Source organism: Salmo trutta, chromosome 28 (genome assembly GCF_901001165.1).
Source record: "Salmo trutta chromosome 28, fSalTru1.1, whole genome shotgun sequence".
NCBI lineage: Eukaryota > Metazoa > Chordata > Actinopteri > Salmoniformes > Salmonidae > Salmo > Salmo trutta.
This window is the reverse complement of record NC_042984.1, coordinates 7,626,342-7,644,265: the sequence shown is the minus strand read 5'-3', so window position 1 is coordinate 7,644,265 and position 17,924 is coordinate 7,626,342. Positions and strand designations below refer to the sequence as shown.

At 43.6% G+C, this 17,924-nt stretch overlaps 2 protein-coding genes across 3 annotated transcripts in view; both read left to right on the top strand.

Moving 5' to 3' along the window:
- LOC115165358 (small nuclear ribonucleoprotein G) overlaps positions 1 to 1,509 on the top strand; it is an 11,383-nt gene extending 9,874 nt beyond the window's left edge. The window contains exons 2-4 of the mRNA XM_029718437.1: positions 676 to 698; positions 1,039 to 1,163; positions 1,277 to 1,509. Of these exons, the coding sequence (XP_029574297.1) occupies positions 676 to 698; positions 1,039 to 1,163; positions 1,277 to 1,327 (199 nt within the window). The 3' untranslated portion in view covers positions 1,328 to 1,509. The remainder of the gene's footprint in view (positions 1 to 675; positions 699 to 1,038; positions 1,164 to 1,276) is intronic.
- Positions 1,510 to 1,802: 293 nt separating this feature from the next.
- On the top strand, positions 1,803 to 17,204 carry plpbp (pyridoxal phosphate binding protein). 2 transcript variants are annotated; one of them, XM_029718435.1, is made up of 8 exons: positions 1,803 to 1,942; positions 7,372 to 7,479; positions 7,589 to 7,624; positions 7,718 to 7,793; positions 8,085 to 8,225; positions 16,054 to 16,196; positions 16,314 to 16,412; positions 16,554 to 17,204. In XM_029718435.1, the coding sequence occupies exons 1-8, from the start codon at positions 1,853 to 1,855 to the stop codon at positions 16,707 to 16,709; spliced, it is 849 nt and encodes a 282-aa protein (XP_029574295.1). In that variant the 5' UTR covers positions 1,803 to 1,852; the 3' UTR covers positions 16,710 to 17,204. The 2 variants fall into 2 exon arrangements, with proteins under 2 accessions (XP_029574295.1, XP_029574296.1); XM_029718436.1 differs by having other exon boundaries at positions 1,826 to 1,912.
- Positions 17,205 to 17,924: the final 720 nt, after the last annotated feature.

Here is a 17,924-nt window from a genome sequence, read left to right as displayed (position 1 = left end):
ATCAACATAAGAATTGTTTAGCAATCTGTAGAAAACAGAAAGTCTACGTTGCACAGTAATATGGCTAATATTTAATATCACCACGGGTTTCGAGGATTGAGAATCCACGTCTGGAACCCCTTTTTACACCCCTATTTCAACATGTTGAGGGGCTCCTGAGTAGCGACAGCGGTCTAAGGCACTGCATCTCAGTGCTAGAGGCGTCACTACAGACCCTGGTTCAGCGGTCTAATGCACTGCATCTCAGTGCTAGAGGCGTCACTACAGACCCTGGTTCAGTGGTGTAAGGCACTGCATCTCAGTGCTAGAGGCGTCACTACAGACCCTGGTTCAGCGTTCTAATGCACTGCATCTCAGTGCTAGAGGCGTCACTACAGACCCTGGTTCGATCCCGGGCTGTATCACAACCGGCCGTGATCGGGAGTCCCATGGGGCGGTGCACAATTGGCCCAGCGTCGTCCATGTTAGGGGAGGGTTTGGCTGGGGTTAGGCCGTCATAAGAATTTGATCTTAACTGACTTGCCTAGTTAAATTAAAAAAATGACCATGCAGCTCGTTGTGCAAATCAGACTCTCTGGTACACTCACACACAGCCAAACCCCCTCTGGTATAGCCATACAGTTTGTGGTGTAACTATCTTTATTAGCAAATAATAATATTTTCTGCTAATTTCAGGTTCATGGACAAGAAGCTTTCTCGTGAGTACTGATTCTGAATATCGTTGGTTCTGCTGAGTTGAATTGACAAACTATGAATTATCTATTTGCATGCAGAGCCAACCAAGGCTTTGACAATTTCTTAGCCATAACTTTAAGGACTGAAATAGAAAGTGTCTCCAATTTGGCTTTCCCTCATTATTACTGTTGTTGAAATGTAGTCCACGGGTGTAATCATTAGTCCAAACAGAGTTTCTAGCGGACAAATTCTGGTAGGTCCTACCCTGTTCACTTTGCTTGCATTTTTAAGAAACGTTTTGCAACAGAATGGCCGTAATTAATGCGCCCCAGGTCTTCAAAGTTCTTACATCTTGTTCCTCAGTGAAGCTGAACGGTGGCAGGCAGGTCCAAGGAGTCCTGCGAGGATTTGACCCCTTCATGAACTTGGTGATGGATGACTGCTTGGAGATGGCCCCTGGGGGAATACAGAACACGATAGGCATGGTGGTCAGTACCAAACGGCGTTGTCAACTACATTTACACACTATCTCTGAGGATAGACACATTTTTAATTCTATTCATCAATGTCACCACACCTTTTTATGGTTTACTTTCTGTAGGTAATCAGAGGAAACAGCATCATCATGTTGGAGGCACTTGAGAGAGTATGAGGGTGGGGATGGCAGAATCGGCTTGGAAGAAGTGGAATAATGGACATTTACACTTTTTTATTTTGTAATTTCCTTGTTTTTCCTGTTGATAGAGTATGTATTTGATACGTTTGGACAGATGTTTCATTTGGAAACGTTTTGAATTGTGAAATCTTGTGAATAAACTGGGTATTTTGTTTTTATTTTTGCGGAATTGTGTTTTTTTTTTACCTCCGTCTCAAGCATTTGATTGATTTAAATTTAAGGTCAAATTATAGTTAGGCGATAACATACAATGGAGATATGTCTATTCAAACATTGAGGGCTATTATCCCTAATAAATTCGTGTAACTGACTGCCCCAATTTCTCACCTTTTTTATACAAGTGACTACAATTAATGGACACGGGTTGATTTCAACAGTCAACACCAGGGGTCGCCGTCTCACTTCACACAGGCTTTTTAAGGTAGAGAAAGGACTTTTATTTTGACAGGTTGGTTACGCAGAGCCGGACTCTACCATTTGGTTGCACAGTGTATTGAGGGCATGTGGAAAGTAGGAATGTCGGAGGAGGTCGGAAAAGCGTTACACGCGGTGGTAGACAAGGTAAATCAAGCGGCGGCACGTCGCCCCAAGGTAAGTCGAAGTTGGGAAGAACCCGTATCTACTTTAGATAGTCGTGCGAAATTATCTTATTTAAAAGCGGGGGGTGGACCAGTTGTATGTTCAGGCAAAACACCTCAACCTTTGAGACGTTACACCGTAAAATGCACATTACATTTTGATATCTACTAATTAGCTAACAAACTTAGCTCTTTCCTATTGCATGGCCCGTGAAGCAAACTCTTTTAAACCACCTCTGTACCACGCGGAGGGTTAGACGATCTGCTGCTGCTGCTCTTATCATGTTAACATCAATGTTTCGTAAGCGTTGCAAAACATTTATTCGATCAACTTCCGTGCTCACACCTGTTTTAGTAATTGAATTACCGTTTTGTATTGGTTCAATCGACACCATCCCACTACAATTGAACTAGCCTAGGCAGCCGATAGTGAGCGCTAGATCTGCACCAAAGACACTAGGTAGAGATCCTAAAATTGCTTCTCCAAATAGAAATCCCCGATGACGCTTGTAGGCGACGTCACGGTGACGTCAGCGATCTAATCTCATGCGTAGATACACGTCATTGGGTCTTACGGTTGTATCGCGCCGAACTGCGCATGTGTAGGCCGTCAACTCAAAGGCACCCCTTTTATATATATATATATATATATCAAAAGTTGATTTGGATTTGAAGTTGTTTTTGACGAAAAAAAAACATTTTTTCACTTTCACGAGGTTGAAGTTAATAACATGTTCAACTATATTACTTAAGATATTGGCTCGAACCTAGGTTGTCTTTTAGATTTCGAGAAAATTAACTAAGGAATAATTGTTGACTTCTCATTGACTTGTCAAACCCCGGCCTGGTAAATTTGGTCTGTTTTGCAAGCGTTCCCGGAAGTGTTGCGGTGTTACGCCTCTGGGTTTAGAAACTGCACTATCGTCTAGGATTGATTTTCCCAGCCGGTAAAATAATACCAGAGAGGAAGAGATGCTCAACTTGACGGAAAATCTATCTCCATCCAGCAGGTGGCGCTTTTTTGTTGTTTAGCCCACCAAGCAAGGACTTTTTATATAGAGGTCAATGACCACGTTCACATGCACACCAATAACCCGTTGTTATTCGGGATACTCAAGTATTCTGTTTTTGACTTGACACACACAAACATATCACGTTTACAATAACCCCAAAAAGCTTGTATCCCGGTTATGAGAAACTCGGATAAGATGCCTGGGATATGCTGACCTTAGATGGGATACTGTGGCATGCAAACATCTTACTGCTGTTTTTCGCTGGCGGTCTGTTAAGGCTCAGTTTAACATCATGGGTGTTTTAGATTTTTTTTCTTCGTCTGATTGTCAAACAAATCACTTTGTAGGCTACGTGCGCAGTTCGATACACCATAATTCCATAATGTATTTTGTTGATACTCTGTACATCACTGTATAGCCTACTGGCTACATTAACCCCTAATTTAGGCCACTTTGTGTTTATCATTTCCGACATTTGGTAGCTATATTATAATTTCCGACATTATAAATAAAGTAGTGCTCACCAGAATAATATCTTGCATTGATATAATTAATGCATTAGTAACCGGGGAGAACGCTAAAACACTGGAAAGATGGGTCCTGTGGAAAATGTCCACATGTCATCAGTTTGATCGGTTTTAAGGAAATGAAAAGTTGAGCGAATGATGATACACGTTACTGATAAGACTTCAGTTCGTCTTGGTGCATAATTTATGTGGTTGAAATACTGTCTGCTTGCATAACGGAGTCAAAGATAACAGTACACCGAATTCCCATTTTCTCAAGAGATGCTGAAAGTAATAAATCATAATTCTCCACTATCTTCCTGAGACAAAATTAACATTTGTTGTATAATTATACTGCAAGAAATGCATAATTCTGCAGGAGTTAGGATACATACACCTGAAACCCCACCTCTTTAAGGAATACCTGGGATAGGATAAAGTAATGCTTCTAACCCCCCCCCCAAAAAAAGATATAGATGTACTATTGTAAAGTGGTTGTTCCACTGGATATCATAAGGTGAACGCGCCAATTTGTAAGTCGCTCTGGATAAGAGCGTCTGCTAAATGACTTAAATGAAAGGTCATAGATCTACAGTCAGTGTCCATATTTAAGTTACTATTTCATTTAGCCCATATTAACTTAAATGAGGATTATTCTGATTACTCATGGATAAAGGGATACTCGTGAGCGGGATATGAAAGGGCGTCTAAACGTCTTATTTGGGGTAAGATCTTAAGCGGGATATTAGCTACTATCCGGGAATATACGCACGTAAACTCATTCATTTCAACTCGGAGGTCCAGAGTTTCCGACATGACGTGAGCGCAGCAGTATTAAATATTTATTTAATTTTATATTTGATAAAGAATACAAAACATACACATACAAACGACAACTACATCACACCTGCCCAGACCCACTAGCCTCTAACCCATCTCCAGTGCCCGCATCATTTTCCTCCACATGGCCTGAAACTGCACCATTTCATTTCTCTCCGTAGCCCACGCACTTTCAATATTTAAATAATAAATCATATTTTCTCCATTGTGTTAAAGATGAGTGATGAGAAGAGAATCGTCCAACCCATCGCGTATCTCACTAATAATTTGAGTTTATTTGAACTCATTTCTGAGACGACGAACGCGATATTACTAGCCTACTGCGCGGGCAGACAACTATTTCAGATTTGAATGTCAGGTTGTCATCTTGTAAGGAAATGCCAGCAGGCTAAAATAAGATTCTGACAGTTTATCTGGGTTGTGTTGTAAACGTTGCCACCGCTAACCCTAATACCTAACCTTAGCCACACTGCTAACCCTAATACCTAACCTTAGCCACACCGCTAACCCTAATACCTAACCTTAGCCACACTGCTAACCCTAATACCTAACCTTAGCCACACTGCTAACCCTAATACCTAACCTTAGCCACACTGCTAACCCTAATACCTAACCTTAGCCACACTGCTAACCCTAATACCTAACCTTAACCACAACCACACTGCTAACCCTAATACCTAACCTTAGCCACACTGCTAACCCTAATACCTAACCTTAACCACAACCACACTGCTAACCCTAATACCTAACCTTAGCCACACTGCTAACCCTAATACCTAACCTTAGCCACACTGCTAACCCTAATACCTAACCTTAACCACACTGCTAACCCTAATACCTAACCTTAGCCACACTGCTAACCCTAATACCTAACCTTAACCACAACCACACTGCTAACCCTAATACCTAACCTTAACCACACTGCTAACCCTAATACCTAACCTTAACCACAACCACACTGCTAACCCTAATACCTAACCTTAACCACACTGCTAACCCTAATACCTAACCTTAGCCACACTGCTAACCCTAATACCTAACCTTAGCCACACTGCTAACCCTAATACCTAACCTTAGCCACACTGCTAACCCTAATGCTTAACCTTAACCACACTGCTAACCCTAATACCTAACCTTAACCACACTGCTAACCCTAATACCTAACCTTAACCACACTGCTAACCCTAATACCTAACCTTAGCCATACTGCTAACCCTAATACCTAACCTTAGCCACAACCACACTGCTAACCCTAATACCTAACCTTAACCACAACCACACTGCTAACCCTAATGCCTAACCACAACCACACTGCTAACCCTAATACCTAACCTTAGCCACAACCACACTGCTAACCCTAATACCTAACCTTAGCCACAACCACACTGCTAACCCTACTACCTAACCTTAGCCACAACCACACTGCTAACCCTAATACCTAACCTTAGCCACAACCACACTGCTAACCCTAATACCTAACCTTAGCCACAACCACACTGCTAACCCTAATACCTAACCTTAGCCACAACCACACTGCTAACCCTAATACCTAACCTTAGCCACAACCACACTGCTAACCCTAATACCTAACCTTAGCCACAACCACACTGCTAACCCTAATACCTAACCTTAGCCACAACCACACTGCTAACCCTAATGCCTAACCTTAGCCACAACCACACTGCTAACCCTAATACCTAACCTTAACCACAACCACACTGCTAACCCTAATACCTAACCTTAGCCACAACCACACTGCTAACCCTAATGCCTAACCTTAGCCACAACCACACTGCTAACCCTAATACCTAACCTTAGCCACAACCACACTGCTAACCCTAATACCTAACCTTAGCCACAACCACACTGCTAACCCTAATGCCTAACCTTAGCCACAACCACACTGCTAACCCTAATACCTAACCTTAGCCACAACCACACTGCTAACCCTAATACCTAACCTTAGCCACAACCACACTGCTAACCCTAATACCTAACCTTAGCCACAACCACACTGCTAACCCTAATGCCTAACCTTAGCCACAACCACACTGCTAACCCTAATACCTAACCTTAACCACAACCACACTGCTAACCCTAATACCTAACCTTAGCCACAACCACACTGCTAACCCTAATGCCTAACCTTAACCACAACCACACTGCTAACCCTAATACCTAACCTTAGCCACAACCACACTGCTAACCCTAATGCCTAACCTTAACCACAACCACACTGCTAACCCTAATGCCTAACCTTAACCACAACCACACTGCTAACCCTAATACCTAACCTTAGCCACAACCACACTGCTAACCCTAATGCCTAACCTTAACCCCAACCACACTGCTAACCCTAATGCCTAACCTTGACCACACTGCTAACCCTAATGCCTAACATTGACCTCACTGCTAACCCTAATGCCTAACCTTAACCACAACCACACTGCTAACCGTAATGCCTAACCTTGACCTCACTGCTAACCCTAATGCCTAACCTTGACCTCACTGCTAACCCTAATGCCTAACCTTGACCTCACTGCTAACCCTAATGCCTAACCTTAACCACGACCGCACTGCTAACCCTTATGCCTAACCTTGACCTTACTGCTAACCCTAATGCCTAACATTGACCTCACTGCTAACCCTAATGCCTAACCTTAACCACGACCACACTGCTAACCCTAATGCCTAACCTTGACCTCACTGCTAACCCTAATGCCTAACCTTGACCTCACTGCTAACCCTAATGCCTAACCTTAACCACGACCGCACTGCTAACCCTTATGCCTAACCTTGACCTCACTGCTAACCCTAATGCCTAACCTTGACCTCACTGCTAACCCTAATGCCAGCCAGCACATTTCTTCATTGTCTACACCATCTATTTCTCTTCGTTCCATATTGTGCCCCCAATATGCCCTCCTGAATGAGCACCAGATATCTACTGGACTGTCCTGAAGTAGTTCAGGTTAATCAAGATGTGACAATCCCTTTGGCTATGATGATGTCATCCATACATCTTTTCATTTATTCGCCATATATTTTATTGCTCTTTTTTTCCCTCTGCTCTCCCACCCAAGACGTTGCCCGTGGTGCCGCCCCGCCTGGTAGCTGTAAGTAAGACGAAACCACCTGACATGGTGATCGAGGCGTACCGAAAAGGGCATCGCAATTTTGGTGAAAACTATGTGAGTATTTGTATTGTACATGATGGTAACATGTTATACAGTTACACAGAACACCTTTTATTGCTAGTGTTACAACATTGGTGGTTTTACTTTTTCATTTGACTTTTAGGTGAATGAACTTGTGGATAAAGCATCAAATCCTCAGGTTGGTTCTAAGGTTTGAAGTCACATTATTCTTCATCTCATGACATGTCTATCCGACATCTGTAAAAAAATATTTTTTTATGCCCACATCTAGATTTTAGAATCATGCCCAGAAATCGAATGGCATTTTATTGGCCATTTACAGAAGAATAATGTCAACAAACTTTTGGGTAAGTAACATCTTGTGCAACATGTTATGCTTTGTGTTCTATATTTTTAATAGTGTAGTGTTCTGCTCGGGTGCACCATAGGCCTCCATATTTAAAGCTTTCAACATCAACTTGCATGTCTCCCTATACCCATCAATCTACTCACACACTTCAATCTTTTTATTGTTTTTTAAAGCTGACATATTTCGACTTTCGACCTCAAAATCGGTCTTTGTCAAGCTTTGAACACAATTCCATAGAAACCTTTAGTAGAGCCGACAGATCTGAATTCTACTTACACACATCCCATAGGTGTACCAAACCTGTTCATGGTGGAGACGGTGGACTCAGCCAAGTTGGCCGACAAGGTGAACAGCTCCTGGCAGAGGTTAAGAGCAGCTAGTACGCAGACGTTAAAGATCATGGTTCAGATCAACACCAGTGGGGAGGAAAGTAAGTATTCACACACAGGTTGGCTTTTATTGAGATGGCTCATGTACTGGAGGCATTTATTGAGATGGCTCATGTACTGGAGGCAGCTCTGCAGAGAGGTCACTAGCTCGCATAGCCACAATGTCATAAAATCTGATTTAAAAAAATTATAAACTAACCCTAATGCCTAACCACAACCACACTGCTAACCCTAATGCCTAACCACAACCACACTGCTAACCCTAATGCCTAACCACAACCACACTGCTAACCCTAATGCCTAACCACAACCACACTGCTAACCCTAATGCCTAACCACAACCACACTGCTAACCCTAATGCCTAACCACGACCACACTGCTAACCCTAATGCCTAACCACAACCACACTGCTAAACCCAATGCCTAACCACGACCACACTGCTAACCCTAATGCTAACCCTAACCACGACCACACTGCTAACCTTAACCACAACCACACTGCTAACCCTAATGCCTAACCACAACCACACTGCTAACCCTAATGCCTAACCACGACCACACTGCTAACCCTAATGCCTAACCACAACCACACTGCTAAACCCAATGCCTAACCACGACCACACTGCTAACCCTAATGCTAACCCTAACCACGACCACACTGCTAACCTTAACCACAACCACACTGCTAACCCTAATGCCTAACCACAACACACACTGCTAAACCCAATGCCTAACCACGACCACACTGCTAAACCCAATGCCTAACCACGACCACACTGCTAAACCCAATGCCTAACCACGACCACACTGCTAAACCCAATGCCTAACCACGACCACACTGCTAAACCCAATGCCTAACCACGACCACACTGCTAAACCCAATGCCTAACCACGACCACACTGCTAAACCCAATGCCTAACCACGACCACACTGCTAAACCCAATGCCTAACCACGACCACACTGCTAAACCCAATGCCTAACCACGACCACACTGCTAAACACAATGCCTAACCACGACCACACTGCTAAACCCAATGCCTAACCACAACCACACTGCTAACCCTAATGCCTAACCACGACCACACTGCTAACCCTAATGCCTAACCACGACCACACTGCTAACCCTAATGCCTAACCACGACCACACTGCTAACCCTAATGCCTAACCACAACCACACTGCTAACCCTAATGCCTAACCACAACCACACTGCTAACCCTAATGCCTAACCACAACCACACTGCTAACCCTAATGCCTAACCACGACCACACTGCTAACCCTAATGCCTAACCACAACCACACTGCTAACCCAATGCCTAACCACAACCACACTGCTAACCCAATGCCTAACCACGACCACACTGCTAACCCAATGCCTAACCACGACCACACTGCTAAACCCAATGCCTAACCACGACCACACTGCTAACCCTAATGCCTAACCACGACCACACTGCTAACCCTAATGCCTAACCACGACCACACTGCTAACCCTAATGCCTAACCACGACCACACTGCTAACCCTAATGCCTAACCACAACCACACTGCTAACCCTAATGCCTAACCACAACCACACTGCTAACCCTAATGCCTAACCACAACCACACTGCTAACCCTAATGCCTAACCACAACCACACTGCTAACCCTAATGCCTAACCACAACCACACTGCTAACCCTAATGCCTAACCACAACCACACTGCTAACCCTAATGACTAACCACAACCACACTGCTAACCCTAATGACTAACCACAACCACACTGCTAACCCTAATGACTAACCACAACCACACTGCTAACCCTAATGACTAACCACAACCACACTGCTAACCCTAATGACTAACCACAACCACACTGCTAACCCTAATGCTAACCTTAACCACGACCACACTGCTAAACACAATGCCTAACCACGACCACACTGCTAAACCCAATGCCTAACCACGACCACACTGCTAAACCCAATGCCTAACCACAACCACACTGCTAAACCCAATGCCTAACCACGACCACACTGCTAAACCCAATGCCTAACCACGACCACACTGCTAAACCCAATGCCTAACCACGACCACACTGCTAAACCCAATGCCTAACCACGACCACACTGCTAAACCCAATGCCTAACCACGACCACACTGCTAACCCTAATGCCTAACCACAACCACACTGCTAAACCCAATGCCTAACCACGACCACACTGCTAACCCTAATGCCTAACCACAACCACACTGCTAAACCCAATGCCTAACCACGACCACACTGCTAAACCCAATGCCTAACCACGACCACACTGCTAAACCCAATGCCTAACCACAACCACACTGCTAAACCCAATGCCTAACCACAACCACACTGCTAAACCCAATGCCTAACCACGACCACACTGCTAACCCTAATGCCTAACCACAACCACACTGCTAAACCCAATGCCTAACCACAACCACACTGCTAAACCCAATGCCTAACCACGACCACACTGCTAACCCTAATGCCTAACCACAACCACACTGCTAAACCCAATGCCTAACCACGACCACACTGCTAAACCCAATGCCTAACCACGACCACACTGCTAACCCTAATGCCTAACCACAACCACACTGCTAAACCCAATGCCTAACCACAACCACACTGCTAACCCTAATGCCTAACCACAACCACACTGCTAACCCTAATGCCTAACCACAACCACACTGCTAACCCTAATGCCTAACCACAACCACACTGCTAACCCTAATGCCTAACCACAACCACACTGCTAACCCTAATGCCTAACCACAACCACACTGCTAACCCTAATGCCTAACCACAACCACACTGCTAACCCTAATGCCTAACCACAACCACACTGCTAACCCTAATGACTAACCACAACCACACTGCTAACCCTAATGACTAACCAACCACCTACCCTAATGACTACCACAACCACACTGCTAACCCTAATGCTAACCTTAACCACGACCACACTGCTAAACCCAATGCCTAACCACGACCACACTGTCAAACCCAATGCCTAACCACGACCACACTGCTAACCCTAATGCCTAACCACAACCACACTGCTAAACCCAATGCCTAACCACGACCACACTGCTAAACCCAATGCCTAACCTTAAAGGGGAATGGAAACAGCAGGATTTAGAACGCCAGCTAACTGTAACTGTAAATCTCCATATTGGCATTGTTGCATCACTGACAGGAGAGAACATTTTGGAACTCCCCAAAAATGTCTGAATTTACCGAGTCGCTCCGAGACTGAGAATGAGTTTATTACAGAGAATTAAATAACTTTAGTTAGGGAACCAATAAACCTACTGAAGCCGCTCATGTTTGAGCCAAACGTTGCCCCAGATCAAAGAGTTGGTTCTCGTAGAAGTAACAACACAGATATGCCGCCTGCTAGAGGGTCTGCGTAGGCAAACAAACTGGTGTCAGTGGGGATGCCGCCAGGTAATGTCTAGAGTATGAGTGTGTGTGTTGTAGAGAGATGGTGGTGATACAGCACAAAATCCCAGAGAATGGTGACTGTATTACATCCAGTCAGAGGTTCCTGTCAGTCTGTCTGGATGGTGATGTATTACATCCAGGTCAGAGGTTCCTGTCAGTCTGTCTGGATGGTGATGTATTACATCCAGGTCAGAGGTTCCTGTCAGTCTGTCTGGACGGTGACTGTATTACATCCAGATCAGAGGTTCCTGTCAGTCTGTCTGGATGGTGACTGTATTACATCCAGTCAGAGGTTCCTGTCAGTCTGTCTGGATGGTGACTGTATTACATCCAGGTCAGAGGTTCCTGTCAGTCTGTCTGGATGGTGACTGTATTACATCCAGGTCAGAGGTTCCTGTCAGTCTGTCTGGATGGTGACTGTATTACATCCAGGTCAGAGGTTCCTGTCAGTCTGTCTGGATGGTGATGTATTACATCCAGGTCAGAGGTTCCTGTCAGTCTGTCTGGATGGTGATGTATTACATCCAGGTCAGAGGTTCCTGTCAGTCTGTCTGGATGGTGACTGTATTACATCCAGGTCAGAGGTTCCTGTCAGTCTGTCTGGATGGTGACTGGTTCCTGTCAGTCTGTCTGGATGGTGGCTGTATTACATCCAGTCAGAGGTTCCTGTCAGTCTGTCTGGATGGTGGCAGTATTACTTCCTGTCAGTCTGTCTGGACGGTGACTGTATTACATCCAGGTCAGAGGTTCCTGTCAGTCTGTCTGGATGGTGACTGTATTACATCCAGTCAGAGGTTCCTGTCAGTCTGTCTGGATGGTGATGTATTACATCCAGGTCAGAGGTTCCTGTCAGTCTGTCTGGATGGTGACTGTATTACATCCAGGTCAGAGGTTCCTGTCAGTCTGTCTGGATGGTGATGTATTACATCCAGGTCAGAGGTTCCTGTCAGTCTGTCTGGATGGTGATGTATTACATCCAGGTCAGAGGTTCCTGTCAGTCTGTCTGGATGGTGACTGTATTACATCCAGGTCAGAGGTTCCTGTCAGTCTGTCTGGATGGTGACTGTATTACATCCAGGTCAGAGGTTCCTGTCAGTCTGTCTGGATGGTGACTGGTTCCTGTCAGTCTGTCTGGATGGTGGCTGTATTACATCCAGTCAGAGGTTCCTGTCAGTCTGTCTGGATGGTGATGTATTTATTGGACGTGTCACTAATCCTTATGAAGGACTTCCTGGCAGAAGAGGTTACTCGACCAGTCAGCAGCCGATATGCCAGTTAAATAATTGTTGAAATGTTGCTTGATTATAAATGTGAGGTTAATATCAGTAGTAGCTAGGTGCTCAGTAAATATAATCAGTATCCTATAAAGATGTTTATTATCAGTGCTGTTTGGCGCGTTGGTAACACATTTACCTTTTAAATTAGATGACCGGAGTTGGAATCGCAGACAACTTCATGATTCATCAAATCTCATTCTAACCAATAATGGGACGTGCTCATTATAAATACATTGTGATTTCATTTCGGTTTCAGACTAACTTTTCTTATGATTTTGTTTGCAGAGCTTACAGGCTGGCAGTTTATCACCAGTTCACCCTATGGGCACAAGGGAGAATTAGAAGGGGTGTACGGTGTCGTTTCTTCCAAAAGGTGCACATAGCCAAAGGTATTGAATACAACCAGTTAATTTAGTAAATCTAGCCTGAGACATAGACCTAATGCCTGAGCCTTATGTAAAAATAGTATTAGTTAGCTTGTCCCCTATAACAACAGGTTCAATCATAACCAGATAAACTTGCTTTGACTAATCTGTGTCCCTGTCGATAGAGTAGTGACTTCAACTAGCTTTGGCTGCCATCTATTGGAAAGGAAGGGTAACTACACTGGGCAGCTAGTTGGCAGAGTCAAAGTAGACTTTAATAATATATACCATTTAGCAGACGTCTTTAACAAACGCAAACTGGGTACATAGTAGTGGAAAAAAGGTCATAGAAACAGGATTACAATTTTGATATCATGGATGGTCCGTCGTTGCATCTATATAGCTCTGCCTATGCATTTGAGAGTGGTGACATTTCTCCAGCCCCATCCCTCAGCTTTTTAACGAAAGAGGAGCAGGGAGACACTTTGTTGTTGTTTCTACTGCTGATTACCACTTTAAGTTAAGATGCAGATGAAATACTAAATGACTTAAATGTAAATGTAAAAATACACACCAGAATATGTTACAGATACTATAAAAATGTCCCATCACTCAGACAGGTAGTGAATACACAGCATCCAGCACAGCAAACAATCAAATGTATTTTACAAAAGACCTTTTTACATTAAAATACTAAGCACAAGGCCTCCCGAGTGGCACAGTGGTCTATGGCACTGCGTCGCAGTGCTGGCTGTGCCACTAGAGATTCTGGGTTCGAGCCCAGGCTCTGTTGCAGCAGGCCGCGGCCGGGAGGCCCATGGGGCGGCGCACAATTGACCCAGCGTCGTCCGGGTTAGGGGAGGGTTTGGCCGGCAGGTATGTCCTTGTCTCATCGCGCTCTAGTGACTCCTGTGGCGGGCCGGGCGCAGTGCACGCTGACCAGGTCGCCAGGTGTACGGTGTTTCCTCTGACACATTGGTACACCTGGCTTCCGGGTTGGATGTGCATTGTGTCAAGAAGCAGTGCGGCTTGGTTGGGTTGTGTTTTGGAGGACGCATGGCTCTCGACCTTCGCCTCTCCCGAGTCCGTACAGGAGTTGCAGCGATGAGACAAGACTGTAACTACTACTTATTGGATACCACGAATCTGGGGATAAAAAAGGGGTGAAAAATAATAAATAAATACTAACCACAGTAGTTATAGAGGGTGCAACAGTTCAACACCTCAGGAGCTTTTCATAGCCAAGCATTCATAGGTTAAGAGAGTCAGCAGAACCAGGACATGGTAGCACATCCACTCCGATTCCCTTTATGGATGGGTGCATCTTTTGAATTCGCTGTTGAATGGCCTGCTCCTTCTCCATTTTCGGAACAGTGATTCTGAGCTCTCAGGTTCATACAGCGAGTTCTGGTCTTCACTGATCTCACTCTCCATCTGCTCCATCTGTGGCGTATCGGGGCAGGATTCAGCTGTATACTGATAGTTGTGAGCGCAATCTAGCTGGACCCCGAGCTCTTTAGTGATGGTCCCGGTGGCCCTCTTCTCCACCGCAGCACAGGAACACTCTGGCACCCAGGGGTCAGTTTGTCATGCTGTACTAACCGTTCTTTCCTGCTGGTAGAAAACAATTAAGACATCTATTAGGCTATAGTTATATTCAAGAATCACTGCATATACTTGAAATAAACAATAGCCTTAGAAATAACATAGATTTACATGAACCACCTCTGCACAGTCTCCACCAGGATGAAAACATGTTCAGGGATGAAGATGTCATCCTGAAAACAACCGTTTTGTTAAGACAACTTACCCCATCAGTCGGCATTAACAAGATACCTGTTGTATGCTTTGTCAACACACAGCAAATACAAGAACAATTTATTTTTTCTAACGCTAGCCTAGTCAACAACAGTCCTGACCGGTTAACGTTACCTCACGTTGACTCGCGTCGCCTCCTCTGTTCAGTAGCATTTGCTCGACTCCAAACTTTGGACTAAAGTCTGCGATGTTCATGATGGTCGGTCGGTAACCCCTACACCATAACTCTCCATTTCAAATGGAGGCGCAAGCAGAGGGCTTCAACGTAGGCCTGGCTCCTTTCCATTCGGAAACTCCCGGTTGCCGCATCGAAAGTGCCCTTCATCGCGAAGTCTGCCTCCGCAAAGTGCTGTCTGCAGATTCTGCTAGCTCGATCTAGCACGTCCTTCCTCTTCAATACATGGAGCCACTTCTTCAAAAGTTGTGGGTTCTTAGGCAGCCGATGGTAGTTTACAGAGGGATTTTTGTTGTTGAGCCAATTCATACAGCCTGGCGCATGTTTGAATTAGTACTTGGTGTTGCCATCATCGTTGTCCGCACCTGACCTCTGTCTTCGATTCACTCTGCGCGAAAACTCAATACCACAGACCCAGTGGTTACTATGGCAATTTAAAATGGCGCTGACCATAGCTCAAATAAACCTTGTCGACGATCAAAATACTAAATATAGAGATGTTTTTATGTTAAATGCACATGTTTTAGTATTAGTGGATAGAATACATATCTTTGCTTAGATTTACTTCCTAAAGTGTTTCCATTCCCCTTTTTAAATTAAGACCAAAAAGCAAATGTTTGTTTTCGCATGTATTTTTTTACCATATAGCCAATTGCAACTGGCCCATCTAGAGGAACCCGCTCAGTGTTTCCTCCTGGGAAAGACTCATGACAATAAACGTCAACCTGCCAGACAGACAGACAGATACACTAACTACTGTTCTATTTTGCCACTAGGTAAACATGGACTGCCTCCTGGTGAGACAGTGAACACAGTGAAACACATTTTATCCAAATGCTCTGCCCTTCACTTCTCTGGACTCATGACCATTGGTCGCTATGGCTACGACCTAGCTGATGGCCCTAACCCAGATTTTCAGGTATTTGGCTGTTCTGATTACCCTGACTTGCCTAGTTAAATAAAAAAATGTTTTGTGTTAAGGCTTTTGGTAAAGATCTATAGGTGTGTGTTAAGTCTGTTGTGCATCACCAACCAGGCTTTGCTGAGTCGGCGACAGGAAGTGTGTGCCAGTCTACAGCTGCCCCTTGAGGATGTAGAGCTTAGTATGGGCATGTCCACTGACTTTGAACACGCGGTAAGATCCACTGTCTCAGCCTTCTTAATTGCTAATACGATATGTAACATATTGATTTAGCTACCCATTACTACCTGAATGCTCATGCTGTTTGTATAAATTATACCCTTCTGAGGTATTCTTTTCCATTTCCTCCTTTAGATTGAGGTGGGTTCAACCAACGTGCGAGTTGGTAGTACTATTTTTGGTAATAGGGATTATCCCAACACTCCCACTCCCAGTCCAGAGAAAAAGTCCAAGGTTCCGACAGAAGAAGCAGCTAAGAAGATGGAGCGTCTCACTGTGACAGAACAGTGATGTTTCATCTCCCTACACTCACACAGGCTGAAAAGGAATTCAGTATTTTATGAGAATTAACTGGAAAAAAATGTCTTTGGTTGATCTAGATTTTCAATTCATTTCTACGGAGCCCATTCATTTGAGTATTTTTGGAAGGAATTCGATCTTCAAGTTGACATTACAAACAGATTTTTAAACTTCTTCTCACGTTAGACATAGATTCTCATTACTCAATTGATGTTGGATATAAGAAGCTATAACTCACATCTCGATCTTGTGCCAACCCTAGATTCAATAGATACCGTTTAACACGATAACATAAACATCGATCATTCAGAGAGTCAAGCAGAGAGGGAGTTTATATCTATTCTAGCAAATGTTTTGATAATTACTATACTGAACTCTTGACCGTTTTGAATATCCCAGTGATTGGGAATCTTACATAGTAAAATGTCAAATTTTTCTGGCAAAATACTTGTGATTTAATAAACATACCCCCCCCCCTTTATGATGGATGGTATTGTGAGTCAATTCAATTCTGTATGGTGTTGTCAAACGCTAACTTTTTTTTTTGTTCTTCATGAACACAATTACAAAACTGCAGGTAGAGTCACTGATACAATATGTTTACCCTAGTATTATTTGTGATATCAATGATTATTTTGGTCTGAGTTATGTGTTGGTGCACTGAAAGATTTAACCTATGCAAAGAAGAAATCGTTTTGTTCTGCTATGATTTTCTTATAGTTATGGTTCAATAATGCTTTAGTTATCAATGTAAAACTAAATCCATAACTAAGGGAAATGCAAATAAACATTGCAAAACATTCACTTAAACGAGATACAGGATTAAATTGATACTGCAGAAGGTGACAAGCAAAATAATTGTTGAAAATAACTTGGTTTTGTATTTTTCCTATGTAGGAAATGTACAGTAATTTTACATAAACAATCACATGATAACCAATTACATTTAAATGTTTTATTGCATACATTGAAATGACAGCCAACCAAAAGTAAAAACCTTCATAATTACAAATTAAGATGTTGAATTTATACCTCATCATAATACTACTGTATTTTCATTGAAATATTGTATTCACATGTTACTGATATCTAGATCTTAACCTAGATCAGTTTGGAATAACTTGAGGGTATTTTATCATAGGCCTTCATTTTATAACATTCAAATGTAATCTGCACCAGATTCAAAGATATGTTGGTCTTTGGAAG